The following is a 14,847-nucleotide window of genomic DNA, read 5'->3' on the forward strand; positions in this document are numbered from 1 at the left end:
GCCCCTCTCCCCACCAGAGATGCTGAGTCAGTGGTCTGGGGCTCAGGTAATTCTGATGTGGTGTGGTAGCTGCGTGGTGGACAAAATAATCATCATCATAGTGGCTGCATTCATTGTGTGCCTACTGCATACCTGGTGTTTTACATGAACCACCTCATTTCATCTTCTAACAACTTTCCTGGAAGGTGCCATTAGTTCTATTCCCAAGGTCACTCTGGCCACTTGAGGAACCACAGTTCGACTTGGTTCCCTCGCACTCACCCTATCCCCGCCCCTCCTTCCCCTACAGACTCACAGGGCCTGTAACCCACCCTAGACACAGGACCGGAACAAGCACCTGACTCCCCCAAAAGAGGGAGTGGCCAGGATGAGACCGGCTTGCAGGAAAGATGCAGGATTGGACTATGATGGAGAACAATCCCACACCTCCACCTCCTGGGATGAGGCAGGAGGAGGGCCTGCTCCCAGCCTGAGAGCCAGCCCCAACCCACCCCGGAGGCGCCAGTGTGGCAGGGCTGGACCAGGCCAGGCTTGGCGAATTCCCAGGAGGCGGGCGCCCCCTGCAGCCAGACGGGGGTGCAGCAGGGCGTCGGCCGGGACTTTCCCGCGGCTGACACCCTCACGGCTGGGTTTTCTCTTATAACATCCCCAGCCCTCGCCGTGGTTGTTATGGTTGCCCCATTTTAACGATGAGAGCAATGTTGAGTGTCTTGCCCAAGGTCGCAGAGTCAGTCAGTATTGGATCTTGGCTCCTCCCTCCCAGCCCCTCAGAGCCCGCCACATCCCCATAATCCCTCGCACTCAGGACAGACAGCGCAGCAAGGCAGTCGGAGGAGGCAGGCAAAGGGTATTTAATGGGCTTTGGGGCCTCCCAGCACTCCCGCCAGGGGGGTGGGTAAGGGCAGGGCACAGAGGTCTCCACGAGGGGCTCAAGAGGTGGGGTTCGGGTGCAGGGGCTCCTGGCATCGGCCAGTGCGAAAGGGCGAGAGGCAGACGGAGCTTCGCCTGGGGGCCTCCCGCAGCGGGGGCAGCACCGGGCCAGCCTGGAGCTAAACATAGAGTGGGGGATGGGTGCTCTCCCCGAAACCCGCCCCCCAGCCCACCCAACCGGGGAGCAAGAAACCGTCCAAGCCACCGCCCCCTACAGGCAGAGCAAAGGGAGTGGGTTGGCACCCAGAATGTCCCTGCAGGTGCCTGGTGTGTGGGACATCCTAATGCTCCACTTCCATATGGTTCACAGACTGGGCTTCAGCGCAAAAGGTGCCTTTAAATAGGGGAATCTGCCCCCCAACCCAATTATAAACCACTGAACTAGTCTCAGTCCTCATTAATAGCTGAAGAAACTGAGGCCCAGAAGGAATAAATGACTGGCCCAAGGCCATCCGGCAAGTGAATGGTGTGGCCTTTTCCCTTTGTGTCTCCAGGGACCCCTGGTGTTTTCTGGAGACCTGTGACTCTACCTCCAACACTCCTCCAGCCTAAAATCTCCATCCCCTGAGCTCTGAGTGCTCCAGCTTCAGGGCAGCCCAACATGGGAGGGAGGGGGGTCCCGGACACCCGTACTATGGGCAGACGCCCCCTCCCAGCACACACAGGCACACACTCCTCACCTCCTGGAGGGCTGCAGCCTCACCACTCCCTGGGGGACCCTTCCCTGGTTTGTAAAGACCCAGAGGTTGGGGCTGGGAGCCAGACCCAGGCCCAGGGAGGGTTGGAGGACTGAGCACAGGAGGGCACACGGAGATGTGCGGATTGTGCACGGGCACCCAGTCAGGCATCTCCACTCTCTGCAGCCAGACAGCTTTGGCCATGTACCTAGGGAGTGACAAGCCAGATGCAAGGGGTCCCTGGCCCTCCTGGCCCTGCAGGGAGCAGGGGACCAGTCTCAACCAGGCTGCAGTGCCCCTCTACCCCATTTCTTGGTGAAAGAACCCACAGAGGCAAGGAAGAGGAGGCTCGAGAGGCTCCCACAATGCCTTGGAGAAAATCCCAAAAGAAGAACCATGAGTGTAAGGAGCTGGGAGCTGTGCTAAGGGGTCAGGGGAGATGACCCAGCCGCACCCCACCCCCCCAGCCCCCCGGGCCACCACTCAGGCCTCTGGTTTGCCAACTCACTTGGGTCCTAGCGGTGCACAGATTGTTAAATACCAGTTGCTGGCACAGCCATGGTCGAAGGGGTTGTATCCCTGCAGGTGTTGGCACTGGAGTGGGGGGTGAGGACAGGAAGAGGAGCTCAGATCTAGCAGGAATGGGCGGACCAGCCCCCTCACCTGCCCTCCCTGCACAGGCCAGCTCAGTCCAGGGCTGCAGCAAGACTCCAAGGACAGAGAAGCCAGGAGAGTCAGGCAAGGCCTCCCCCAACACACTTCTGGCATTGCTCTGGCATTGCTCCCACCTCCCCTGCCTTTTCAGGGGTCCTCCCCCATCACCTTGTAGCCTCCCGTTCTCAGTATCCTCCCCTTCTCTGTCTCCTTTGACCACACACATCCTCCAGGTACTTCCTTCCGGGTACACTTTCAGATCTTCCTTTTGCTGCTAAACTGCTCCAAAGACAGTTCCACCCCTGCTCCCTCAACTTCTCTACTTTCTCATGTTTCATTTTTTGCTAAAATTGTGCCTTCCCTGAATTTCACTGTCAGTGAAGGGCAGCTGTATGGGGTGCAACCATATTGCCCTAACCAAAAGCACATGGGCCTGAAAGTCTGGGCTGAAGGTCTTGAGCACCCAGTGCTTGACCAATGAATGTAAAGATCAAGGCAAAGGTCAAGTCCTCCTCTGGTCACTCTTGACCATGTTCTCTTCCTCTCCTCCTGCCACCTATCAGTCTCGCCCCCTCCTCCTCCCCAGCACAGCGAGACACTGGGACTTCAAGAGCCTTAGCTACAGAATGTTAGTCATGACACAAAGTGGCCCAGGAGCACCTCGGCCCCACCAGCTCCCCTGTGTCGCGTGCCCCTGTTATGAAGATTTTTATCTTCAACACTATTCTGCACCAGAGGGAACCAGGACTCCATGCAGGGCAGCTGACACCTAGGGGAGGAGAAGTCAAGACCCCAGAACATCCCGTTGTTGCCAAAAAGCAATACTATCATGATATTTTGAGTTCTGCCTACTTTATGGTGTGTAAAGCATTTAAGAAAAACCAGTATTCTATTCTATTCTAATTAAATGGTTATAAGAGTTTGATCAAACTGACAGTCAGAATTTAAAATCTAGAGAAATAAATTTTTATTTGCTAGATGTACATGATGTATAGAAAAATGTTGATTGCTCAGTGCTTAAGGAGTGGTAATTGTTTAATGAAATCCTAAGAACTGACCAATAAAGTAGAACTCCTCCCTCTCCCCACATGGGACCCTCAGACGTGAATGGAATCCAACAGCTCGGAAGTTCCCAGACTGTCCTCTCTCACGGGCTCCAGACCTGGTCTCCGGCTCCAATTCTGTGTCTCAAACGCACTCACACCCCACAGGACCAAAACCGAAGTGAGGGCCATGTCTCCTGCTCAATTCCCTGATGCCTCTGCTCTCTCACCTTCTACCCCAAGGATTGGAGCATCAGGCTTCTCTCTCTTCTTCTCTTTCTTTCTCTCCCAAAGCATTATACATTCCTTTATAGGTTCACTCATTTGTTCATAAATATTTAGGGACCTCAACACTGTTCCAGGCATTGTGCTGGGGACTGAGGACACACCACAGACAACAAAGCCAGCCTTAACTTTCAGAGTGGTGAGAGCAGCGCAGAGAGGGCTTTGGTGAGAAGGGCAGGCAGCCCAGGCCAAGACTCCAAGGTGCAGGCAGGGGACTAGCAGCCTAGACAGCAGAGAGCGCTGAGCCCTGAGCAGCTGGGGAAGGACCCCTGCAGGGACATTCTGTCTCAGGTTCTGCTGTGTCCAGGCTGGAAAGGTTAGTCTGAGGACTGCCTGCTGCTTGGGCCACCTGCAGCACCCGTGTGACAGTGAGGATGGACGCAGTGCTGGAGTGGGTTGAGGAGGGTGAAGAATGACACTAATGAGCACAGCCAACTCTTTCAGGAAATATGGCTACGCTGGAGAGGAGAGCACAGCAGGTGGAGTGGAGGGCTGTGATGTTAAGGGATGTCTGCTTTGTTGTTAAGATGCGAGTGACATGAACATGTGTAATGACGATGGGAAGGAATGGTAATAACGGTAACATGCAAGCTGCTTATTCATACCAACCACCATTCTGTGTATCTTACACATACTCATCTATGCTGTCCTCTTTTACACATGGGGAAACTGAGGCACCAGATGGCTAAGTAACACAGCCAAGATCTCCCTGCTGGTATGTCATGGAGCTGTGATTTGAATTCATGTGGTCTGGCTCCAGAGCCCTTGCTGTCTAAGCAAGTGGCCCAGCAGAAGTTGTGGTCAAGGGGTGGAGGCAGGAAGGAAATGCAGCTGAGGTGTGTGAAGAATGCCTGGAATGGGTTCTGGTAATGGAAGAGCCCTGCCTGGTGAATCACAGAGTGCAGACCACACTTAGGTTTCCTATAAGGCCTATAAGAGGCTATAAGATCCTGGTTTCGTATAGACAGCCCCATCTGAACAGTGGAAGGAGGGCAGGCCTATGGCCTGACCTGGGATGGAAGAATCACAGGATGTGGGAAGGGAGAGTACTGCCCAGGAGAGGCTGAAATGATGGACTGAGGCTGGAGAGAGAAGACATGCAGACCACACGGAGCTGATGAGTAAGGGCTGAGCAGAGGAGTCACAGGTGGGCTGAGAACCAAATATGGGTAGGGTAGAGTGATTAAGTGGTGACTGGAAGGATGGAAAATGGTGAGCAAAGAAGGCTCCTCTGTCCTTTCAGCTGTCTCAATGTCTCCAGCCTCTCCCTCATTGATGTGGCCCACTACAGTCTTCCTAAAACAGCCTTTAGTCAAGTCATTGTCATGTGGAAGGAATCCCTTGGCAAGGATGTTCATTTTTACCACTCCTAGTCAGCACAGTACTCCAAGACAGTGCAGTAAGAAAAGAAAAAGAAATAAAGCCATACATGTTGGAAAGGAAGAAATGAAACTGCCCTTTTCACAGATGACATGATTTTCTATGTAGAATCAACAAAAAAGCTATTAGAACTAAAAAATGAGTCCAGAAAAATTGCAAGATTCAAGACTAATATCAAAAATCCATTGATTTTTCTTTAATAAATAAATGGAAATGAAATTTTTAAAAATCATAATAACACGAAAACTTACTTAGAAAAAATCTAACACAATGTAGGCAAGATCTATATGCTAAAAACTATAAGACACTAATGAAAGAAATCAAAGAAGACCCTAAATAAATGGAGAGGTATACCACATTCATGGAATTATGAACTCTTAAAACTCAATATTGTTAAATTGACAATTTTCAAAATTGATCCATAGGTTCAACACAATCCAAATGAAAATCTCAGCAAATTTTTTTTGCAGAAAATGACAAATTGATTCTAAAATTTTTATGGAAAGTCAAGGTAACTAGGATAGCCAAAAGAACTCTGAAAAAGAACAAAGTTGGAGAATTCACATTGCATGATTTCAGACCAAAGCTACTAATCAAGATAGTGTGGTAGTGGCAAAAGAATAGAGTGTCCAGAAATACACCCACACCTAATAGATTTTTGACAAATGTGCAAAGGCAACTCAATGGAAGGGACAGTCTTTTTTTTTAATGGTGCTGGCGCAACCCACATGCAAAAAAATAAATCTTGACCCATGCCTTGCATCATATACAAAATTTAACCCCAAATGAATCATAGTCCTAAATATAAAACCTAAAACTATAAAACTTCTAGAAGAAGACATATAAGAAGATCTTTGTGACCTTGGGTTAAGATAAGACTTCTTAATTACACACAAAAACACAATTCATAAAAGAAAAATTGATAATGTACTTCATCAAAACTTAAAACTTGATCTTTGGAGGACACTGTTTTAAAAATGAGATGATAAGCCACAAACTGGGAGAAAATATTTGCAAAACACATATCTGAATCCTGAATACATAAATAACTCTTAAAACTCAATATTAAGAAAACAATTTTTTTAATGGGCAGAAGATTGGAATAGACATTTAATCAAAGATACACTGATGGCAGAAAAGAACATAAAATGATGTTCAAAAATCATTAGTCATTAGGAAAATGCAAATTAGAACCACAATGAGATATCACTACACATCTACACATTTATTAGACTGGCTAAGTTAAAAAAAAAAAACAGAAACAAAAACTGACAACTTCAGATGTCAATGATGCAGAGCAACTGGAATTTCTCATCCATTGCTTATGGGAATGCAAAATGGTACAGCCATTTTGGAAGACAATTTGGGAGTTTCTTATAAAGTTAAACATACAGTTACTCAGCAATGTCACCCTTAAGTATATACCCCTCACCAAAATGAAAACTTGTATTCACATGCCTGTACACCCATGTTTATAGTGGCTTTATTTATAAACACCAAAAACTGGAAACAACTCAAATATCCTTCAGCTGGCGAATGGGTAAACAAGCTGTGTGTGCCATAGCCACATGACAGAACACCACAAGCAATTAAAAAGGAGGAAACTACTAATATGGGCAACAACATGGATGAATCTCAAATGCATTATGCTAAGTGCAAGAAATGAGGCTCAAAAAGCTATGACTGCATTTACATGAGATTCTGAAAAAGGGAAAACTATTGGAATAGAAGACAGACCAGTGGTTGCCAGGGGCTGAAGGTAGGGAGAGAAGCTGACTATGAAAAGCCGTGGGGAACTTCTGGGGAAGATGGAACCGTTCTAAATCTTGATTGTGGCGGTGATTAGTGGGCTGTATGTATTTCTCAAAACTCATACAACTGTGCACTAAAAAAGGGTGAATTTTACTGTATGTAAAGAAAAAAAAATCCTATCAAGGCTTCCAGGTTCTACTGCACCAAGATTAAATTATCCGCATGACTCTTTTGCCTTTTAAATCTGGCCAATCCCAGGCGTTCCACTTGCTTTCCCATGCCACCTTCTGCTCCAATTAGAACTGTTTCCTCATCATCCTATCAACATTCCACAGACTTTCAGGCCTCCCTGCTTTTTTTTTTTTTTTTTTTTTTTTTGCAAGCTTCGCCCCACACTGCAGTGCCCTCCCCACAGACTTCCTCCAAACCACTGCGTGGCACGTCCTAGTTCACCCTGCGGTCCTCACTGCACTCTCGATGCCCTCTCCGAGTCTGTACTGCACTACGTAGGGTAGGCCCCTCTCAGTGTTTACGGATGTCTGGAGGGTGTTCCTCGGATTTAAGGTTCCTTGTGAACACGAGCGTAGGATGCAGCCTTACACACCTCTAAGCCCGTCGCGCAAAATAATGCGTACGCGGCCCACACAGAGTAGTCCCTCGACGCAGCGCACCCAGAAAGGAGAGTGACCACCGAGCTCCAGAGGGAGGTGAGATTTGAGCTGAATCTGGGTCTGGAAGGGCTAATGAGGCACCTTCCAGGGAGGTCAGGCAATCAAGGACCAGGGAGAAGGAGAAAGACTGGAAGTGCGGAAGTCCCGGAGGCGCCAGGGGACCGCCCACAGCCCGGTATCTTGGCGCCCCGCTCGGCCCCGCGTACCTTGCCTTCGTAGGAACGCTCGGCCGCGCTCACCGACATGGCCTGGATCAGCAGGAGCAGGAAGAGTGGCACCAGGAAACCGGTGGCGGGTACAGCCACCACGATGCTGCGCACAAGCTAAGGAGCAGCGCAACCAGAATGTCCTCCCTGGTCCCGCCCCTCAGCCGGTCCCCGCCCCCGCTCCAGCAGCCCCTCCCGCAACCAGCCCGGCGCATCCTCTCCCCAGGCTGTAAACTTCAACCTCGACCTACCCTGCGGTCCAGGCCCCCGTGCCACCTCTAGCACTCCTCATCCAGGGTCCTGCTAAATGCTCAACGCTTCATAGGCCCTCCTAGCCCCATCCCTCTTCCCTGACCTCACCTGGTCCCAGACTGATCCTCCGGAGCGGCTTCGCTGTTTAACCCTGCCCATCATTAGCTCTGTCCGCGTGACTCCGCCCCTCGGGTGTCCCCGCGCTCCCCACGACTCCCCTATTGGGTCCCGCAGCCTGGCGGATACGCGATAGCCTTGTCCATGGAGAACGGCAGGTGGGTCGTGCGCACCAGGAAAATCAGACAGGTGACTAAAATGGCGCCCGAGTAAAGGCATAGGGACAGGACGAGCAGCATGAAGAAGCGGAAGTTGCGGTGACCGATGCAGTTATTGACCCACTTGCAGTGGTGGTCAAAGTCCTGGGCAAGTGGGAAAGGGGTCAGGCCTCGAGGACACAACCTCTGACCCAGCCTCCATAGCCCCTAAATCTGAGGTCTTACCCCCACACTCGCTAAGTCACCTGCCCCACGTACTGGCTCCCTTTCCTGGGAAGAAACTGAGCCACAAAGTCCCTAACGATGCTGGCATCTCTGTGGTTAGGGCACCGTAGGGCTCTGAGGCTCACTCACATAGCTGAATGTCAAGAGGCCTTTAGAGGCAAGGCCTGCCCGATCTTCAGTGGGACACATCCTGGTGTAACTTTGAGCGGGACATAGACTACCTCTGGGCCTCCGTTTCCTCATCCATTGGCTGAGCGTAATAATAACAGCCTTGTCCAGCCAGCCTCCCAGGTTGTGCACATAAAAGACAAGCATTCAGAGCCCAGGAGACCCACTTGCACGGACAACCAGAAGAGGATAGGCAAGTTCCCCTGCAGTCAGCCTGAGGGTCTTGGGCATCTAGTGTCAGCAAGCCCTGGGTAGGACAGGGGTGTCTTTCCTCCCCTGGGTCTGACCAGGCTCAGCATAGGTGTGGATGCCCTTCTGCATGTCAGCACCAGTGTGGGTAAGGACTAGCCTCCCAGAACAGGTGCAGGCACAGAGGCATTGACCTGCATGAGTGACCAAGAGTGGCTGGGAGTTACTGCCACCCTTGGTCCTTTGCAGAACTGGAAGTGGTTTCACTCTCATCACCGGCCCCGTGGGAATGGGTCTTCTGATCCCAGGCAGGGGCTGGGAGGGTAGGTAGGCAGGCGAGAGGGGCACTCACCTCCACACAGATGTTGCACCAGGGGCAGTGGTAGGTCCGGGGAGGGCGGTGGAAGCAGCACTTTTGGCACCACTGCAGGCGGAATGCCCTGTGGTTCACCCATACCACATGCACCATCATGGGGCCCTGTTCGTTGGAGCCTGTCATGGGAAGAGGACTGAGTAGCAGCAAGAGGCCCTTCCCTCAGTCGGCTGCAGCAGAAGGGTGTGGGTAGGCAGCCCCACAGCATCACTGGGCTCCAGGAGGGGTGGGGATGAGGTGGATAGGGGAATCTCTAGTCCCCACTGAGTAAGCTGACCAAGCTCAGAAAGGCTGGCAGTCAAAGGGGAGGTGGGTTGCCAGACCCAGGAGTTCTTTGAGAACTCAGGCCTTTGGCAATGTGATTGATGTTTGAGGGAGCTTATGCAGTGGGCAGAAGGAAGAGAAAACTGAGTGGTTGTGAAAAGCTGGCTTCTCTCTCCAGCCTGCCCTGGCCCTCTCCTCCAAGGCAACTGCAAAACCTCTAGAATCCTGCTTTTCTACATCTCCATGGCTTAGGAAATGAAGTGCCAGAAGCAGGGCCTGAGCAAATGAGAACATGGGGTGAAGGAGTCCTGAGACCCCAAGCAGGGAGATGGGAGGAGCACTTAAGGAACCGCCCCACCCCCGGCAGGCAGGAGCCCTTTAGGGTGCTACCTCCTTCTCCCCGGGGGCCAGTGTTTCACCTTGATGCAAGATGCCAGGGTCTGAGAAGTTGAGAGAAACAAGACTGAAGAAGGTGATGACAAAGAGGAAGCCTGTGATGACGGGAAAGGCCCATTCCCCGTTCTGGGCCAGCCACCTGCAACTGAGATCAGAGCAGGACTCAGCCCTGATCTGGGGAGGCCTGAAGCTCCCCCAGGACCCAGTCCACCTGGTCAGGACCCACAGACCATAAATTCTGCTGTAAATATCCAGGCTAGGGACAGATCCATAGAGACTCCACCACATGTCACCCAGTATTACCAGCCAAATGCACCAAGTGCTCTATGCCTCTGTGCCTTGGCCCATTCAGTTCCCTCGGCCTAGAGCACCCTTCCTTCCCTGACCCTTTTTCAGCAGCCCCCAACACCATTCTATCATTATGTGTTGTCCTTTCTGTCACTCTAGGAAATCTGCCAGCTTGTGTGGGATACACACGGGAATGCGAAGAAGAGGCCACTTAAAACGACCAGCAGCACTACGTTGAAGGCAGCAAACAGGCTTGGGAGGATCCAGGGGAGTAGGGCCTGAGGCAGGGGATGGCTCTCCTTCATGTGGGGTGTGGCATCCTTCAAGAGCGGCATGGCTGGACCTTCTGTGCCCCCAGGGGGGATCAGAGCCTCCAGGCTCCCTCCCCTCTGCTGGCTCCAGGAGCCCCATGGTCACAGCAGCCTTGGAAGCCACAGCCCAGGGTGGAAGGAAAGCAGTCCCAGTGTGACATCACAGAAGCCAAGGAGAATGGGGGCTAGGAACTCTTCCGCTGAACAGTCTGGAGCCTGTGACTGTCCTGTCCGACAGCAACCTCCCCCCACCCTGCTTGTGCTGGGGACTGAGAGGTCCTGCCCATGAGAGGTTGGCTTTGAGACCTCGTGAGATTGGAGAAACTCATGGGGAGAAGGTGATTCTACTCACCCTTTCAGGCTTGCTGCTAATTGAAGCACACAATGCGCATTGCTCTATCTCCACTTTTTTTTCCTTTTTGTTATTACAAAATTGCACTTTGGGGGAAGAGGCAGATAGATCTTCCCTCATTTCCAGGGTTAGCTTCGTGACACAGAGACATAAGTGAATGCCCGAGGGTTTCTAGAAAAGTTTTGCTTTCCTGATAAAGGGAGAAAAGACAGTTGGGGCAGCTCTGTCCCTTTCTTCCTGTTCTGAACCTAGACATGCTGGCTGAAGTGTCACCTTGAGCCGTCAGTCATTAAGTCAATATGGGGCACAGACAGAAAGGCACAGATGACATTGAGCCACTGCCCCAGCCTTGGGCCACCTCCCTCTGAGCTGCTCATTGTATGGGAAGTAACTGGATTGTGTGGCGCATACAGCTGATATTTGTCATGTGTTTTAGCCACTGAGTGTCTGAACCCTTGTACTATAAGTCGTGATGAAGGGCAAAGACTGTTTCCCCATCCCACCTGGAACTGAAAAGTGCTACAAACCCGCATTCCAAGCCCCTCCTGCAGCTAGTGCACGGCCTGTGACTCGGGCGCCACCTGTTAGCCTGAGAACTGCTACCACCTACCAACTGAGGAGTATGCGGAGACGCAGCAACTGTCTGTTTAAAACCGGAGCAAGTAAAGTTCAAAGTTCTTAATGTGGCCTTCAAGGCCCTCCCTGATGGGGCCCACTAACTTTCCAACCTCATTTCCTAACACTCAGCCCCTAACTCACTCCATGCCAGTCAGGCACACTGGCCTCCTTGCTGTTCCCCGGACATACCAGGTATGTGCCAGCCCTGGGTCCTTCACATTTGTTCTCCTTCCCTGGAATTCTCTGCCACGTATATTCGCAGAGCTTGCTCCCTCGCTTCCTCGAGTTCTTTGTTCCATTGGTGCCTTCTGCCATTATCCAAATGTCTGCATCTCCAACTGTTTCTTTAGAAGAGATTCCTAACTGTTGGATTTGGGGTCAATGAGTGTGACTTTTTTAAACATCTTTTGCATAATCTGCCAATGCTTCCTAGAAAGTTGGTACATGTTTATATTACTGTTTTGAAGACAGCCATATCATAATACTAACACTGTAGTTAAATAGTAATGTAAAACAATTTCTCTAATTCTATAGATGACAAATGATACCTTGATCTTCTAATTTGTATCTCCTTAAATTACTTATGAGATTAAATATTTTTATACTCTTATGGGTCATTTAATTGTAGTTGTGTTGTGAATTGCCTTTGTATATCTTTTGTTTGCTCACATTTCAAATGCGGAGGTATTTTTCTCTTTTTTTATTGTGGTAAATATATATAACATAAAAGTTACCATTTTAACCATTTTAAGTGTACAGCTCTATGGCATTAAGTACATTTACATTGTTGCACAACCATCACTACCATCCATTCCAGAAATTTTTCATCATCCCAAGTGGAAACTCTATACCCATTAAATAATGACTTCTGATTCCTCCTCTCACCAGTTCCTGGTAACCACTCTTACTTTGTGTCTCTATAAATCTGACTATTTTAAGTACCTCGTAAAATTGGAATCATTCAACATCTGTCTTTTGTGTCTGGCTTATTCCACTTCTCAGAATATCCTCAAGATTCATCCTTGGGTTTAACCAGTCCTGGAACTTGGTATTTGTAGCATGTAGCAGAATTTCCTTCCTGAATAACATTTAATTGTAGGTATATGCCACATTTTATTTATCCATTCATCTGTTGATGGACATTTAGGTTGTTTTTTTTCAGGCATTGTAAATAATGCTACTATGAATGTAGGTCCACAAATATTTATTCAAGTTCCTGCTTTCACTCTTTTAGGTATATATCAGAAATAAAATTCCTGGGTCATATGGTAATCCTGTGTTTAATTTTTTGAAGAAGCAGCTGCGTCATTTATTTTACATTCCCACCAATAATGAAGGACTCCAATTTCCCCACATCCTTGCTAACACTTTTTGTTTTCTTTTTAATATTTTGAATATTTTAAAATAACATCCTAATGGATGTGAGGTGGTATCTCATGTGCTTTTAATGGAAGTGTTGGGTTTTTCTAATTTGCAGGAGCTTTTTATATTAAAATTTGGGGCTGTCTTTATTGCAAATATGTTCCCAATTTGTTGTTGGCCTGTTAATTTTGCATGCAGTATTTAATGTAAAGTTTTTGTTGTTTTATGTAATCAAATCTATGGATCATTTCCTTAGCATTGTCTGACCTCACTTCTGTGTCTTTTCCTTTCCTTCTAGCTGATACATATATAACTATATTTCTTGTTTCCTTTTTCATGGAACTCTTTATCTGATATTAATGTAAGGGTAAGGTGTAAGGCAATGGTCTAATCGTGTATTTCCCCCACGTTGTTGTAATCAATTGTTCCAGCAGAGAGAAAGCTTTCCTTTCTCTCTTACGACAGATACTAAGTTCTTCATATGTACTAAGGTCTGCGGGGAGCTCTATGAGGTACCTCCCAGACCCCACTTCAGGAACGAAGAATTTATCCCTCTGATTGCTGGAAGAGAGCTTCAGCTTGGGGATTGCCTGCCCTAAAGAAAATTGCCTCACTCAAAGCCCCACCTCCTTCCAGGGGTAGCTTGCATCCAAGGACTGGTCAACATCAGGATATAAAGGGCCAGACACTGCCCCAGTGCAGGACAATTCTGTGGGGCCATCCCAGCCCCCATGTGACCTTCTGGGTGGCTGAGGTTTTATTGGGCCCTTATCACAGATTGGCTTCTCCCTCTGCTCCTCCCTTTCCACAAGTGCTGTTCCCAAAATATTCCCTATTAAATACATCTGCCTGCTAATCTCTAGAATCTGTGGACTTTTTGTTTCATAATTTATTGAATTTAACACCGTGTATTTCGATGTTTGTAGTTTAGAATCCAGGGGGCTTTTTGTGTTCTTAGTTGTCATCATCTGAGTCCCTAAACTTATGATGTTATGTAGTAAACAAAGACATCAGAACACAAAAATATTCACTAGCGAATGAGAAATGAGGCCCCACTCAAACATCACCTTTAATTTAATACTAGCATCTTCCTTTTCTATCTCAACTGCAATGCAAAACAATACGAAGTGCAGGTACAATGACACTAATCACAAAGTGACATTTAAAATCTTGCAAAGGCAACAGAACTTTGTGATATTGATAGAAGTGGTATTAGAATATAATTTAAAATTTTCAATTTAAAAAAATTATTAAAGTAACATTGGTTTATAACATTATATAAGTTTCATGTGTATGACATTATATTTCTACTTCTGTATACACTACAGCATGCTCACCACCAAAAATATAGTTTCCACCCATCACCGTACAGTTAATCCCTTTACCCATTCCACCCTCCCTCCTGCCCTTTCCCTCTGGTAACCGCTAATCTGTTCTATCTGTGTGTTTGGTTTGGCTTGTTGATTTATTTTTGGTTTTTGTTTTTTTAAATAGAGAATACCATTTAAATGCCCCCAAAAGTAATCATCCAATAAGGGGCTAGTCTAAAACAGCTTAAAATTGAAGAAGGGGGAATCAGTAAGGTTGACAACATGGCAGGCTCTTAAAAAAAAAAAAATGGCCTATGGCTTCACTGGTAAAGTATACTAAATATTAAAGAATGAACACCAATTTTCTCAAACTCTTCTAAGAAATAGAAGGGGAAAGAAGAAAGAACAGTTCCTAATTTATTATATGAAGTTAACATTGCAATGATACCAAAGCCACATGAAGATATTACATACACGCACCCAAAATACAGACCAATATCCTTTATGAATATGATGCAAAATCCTCAAAAAAAATTAGCAAACTGAATCCAGCAGCATATTAAAAGGATTATATACTATGACCAATGGAGATTTATCCCAGGAATGCAAGAGCGGCTCATCATACAAAAATCAATGTACTACTCCACATTAGTAAAGTGAAAGAAAAAAAAAAATCAATCTCAATGCAGAAAAAGCATTTGGCAAAATTCTTCCATGATTCCTCAACAGGCTAGGAATAGAAGGGAACTTCCTCAACCTGATGAAGGGCATTTATGAAAAATCCACAGCTAACATCATAATTAATAATGAAAGACTGAAAATTTTCCCTATAAGATTAGAAGACAAGTATACTGGCTTTTGCACTT

At 47.9% G+C, this 14,847-nt stretch overlaps 2 protein-coding genes across 2 annotated transcripts in view; both read right to left on the bottom strand.

The window, feature by feature from the left end:
* The window catches only part of TFRC (transferrin receptor), a 104,935-nt gene extending 97,192 nt beyond the window's left edge, over nucleotides 1-7,743 (bottom strand). Inside the window, exon 1 of the mRNA XM_045519850.2 lies at nucleotides 7,599-7,743. The gene's annotated coding sequence lies outside the window, so the exon portion shown is untranslated. The remainder of the gene's footprint in view (nucleotides 1-7,598) is intronic.
* ZDHHC19 (zDHHC palmitoyltransferase 19) lies at nucleotides 256-10,480 on the bottom strand. The gene is given in 8 exon segments (XM_045519851.2): nucleotides 256-1,686; nucleotides 1,689-1,815; nucleotides 2,116-2,201; nucleotides 7,599-7,704; nucleotides 8,097-8,269; nucleotides 9,060-9,199; nucleotides 9,764-9,885; nucleotides 10,218-10,480. Coding segments are annotated over 8 exon segments (957 nt in total). The 5' UTR covers nucleotides 10,364-10,480; the 3' UTR covers nucleotides 256-1,629.
* Between the last annotated feature and the right edge of the window lie 4,367 nt (nucleotides 10,481-14,847).

Source organism: Camelus bactrianus, chromosome 1, assembly GCF_048773025.1.
Source record: "Camelus bactrianus isolate YW-2024 breed Bactrian camel chromosome 1, ASM4877302v1, whole genome shotgun sequence".
In the NCBI taxonomy this organism is placed as follows: Eukaryota; Metazoa; Chordata; class Mammalia; order Artiodactyla; family Camelidae; genus Camelus; species Camelus bactrianus.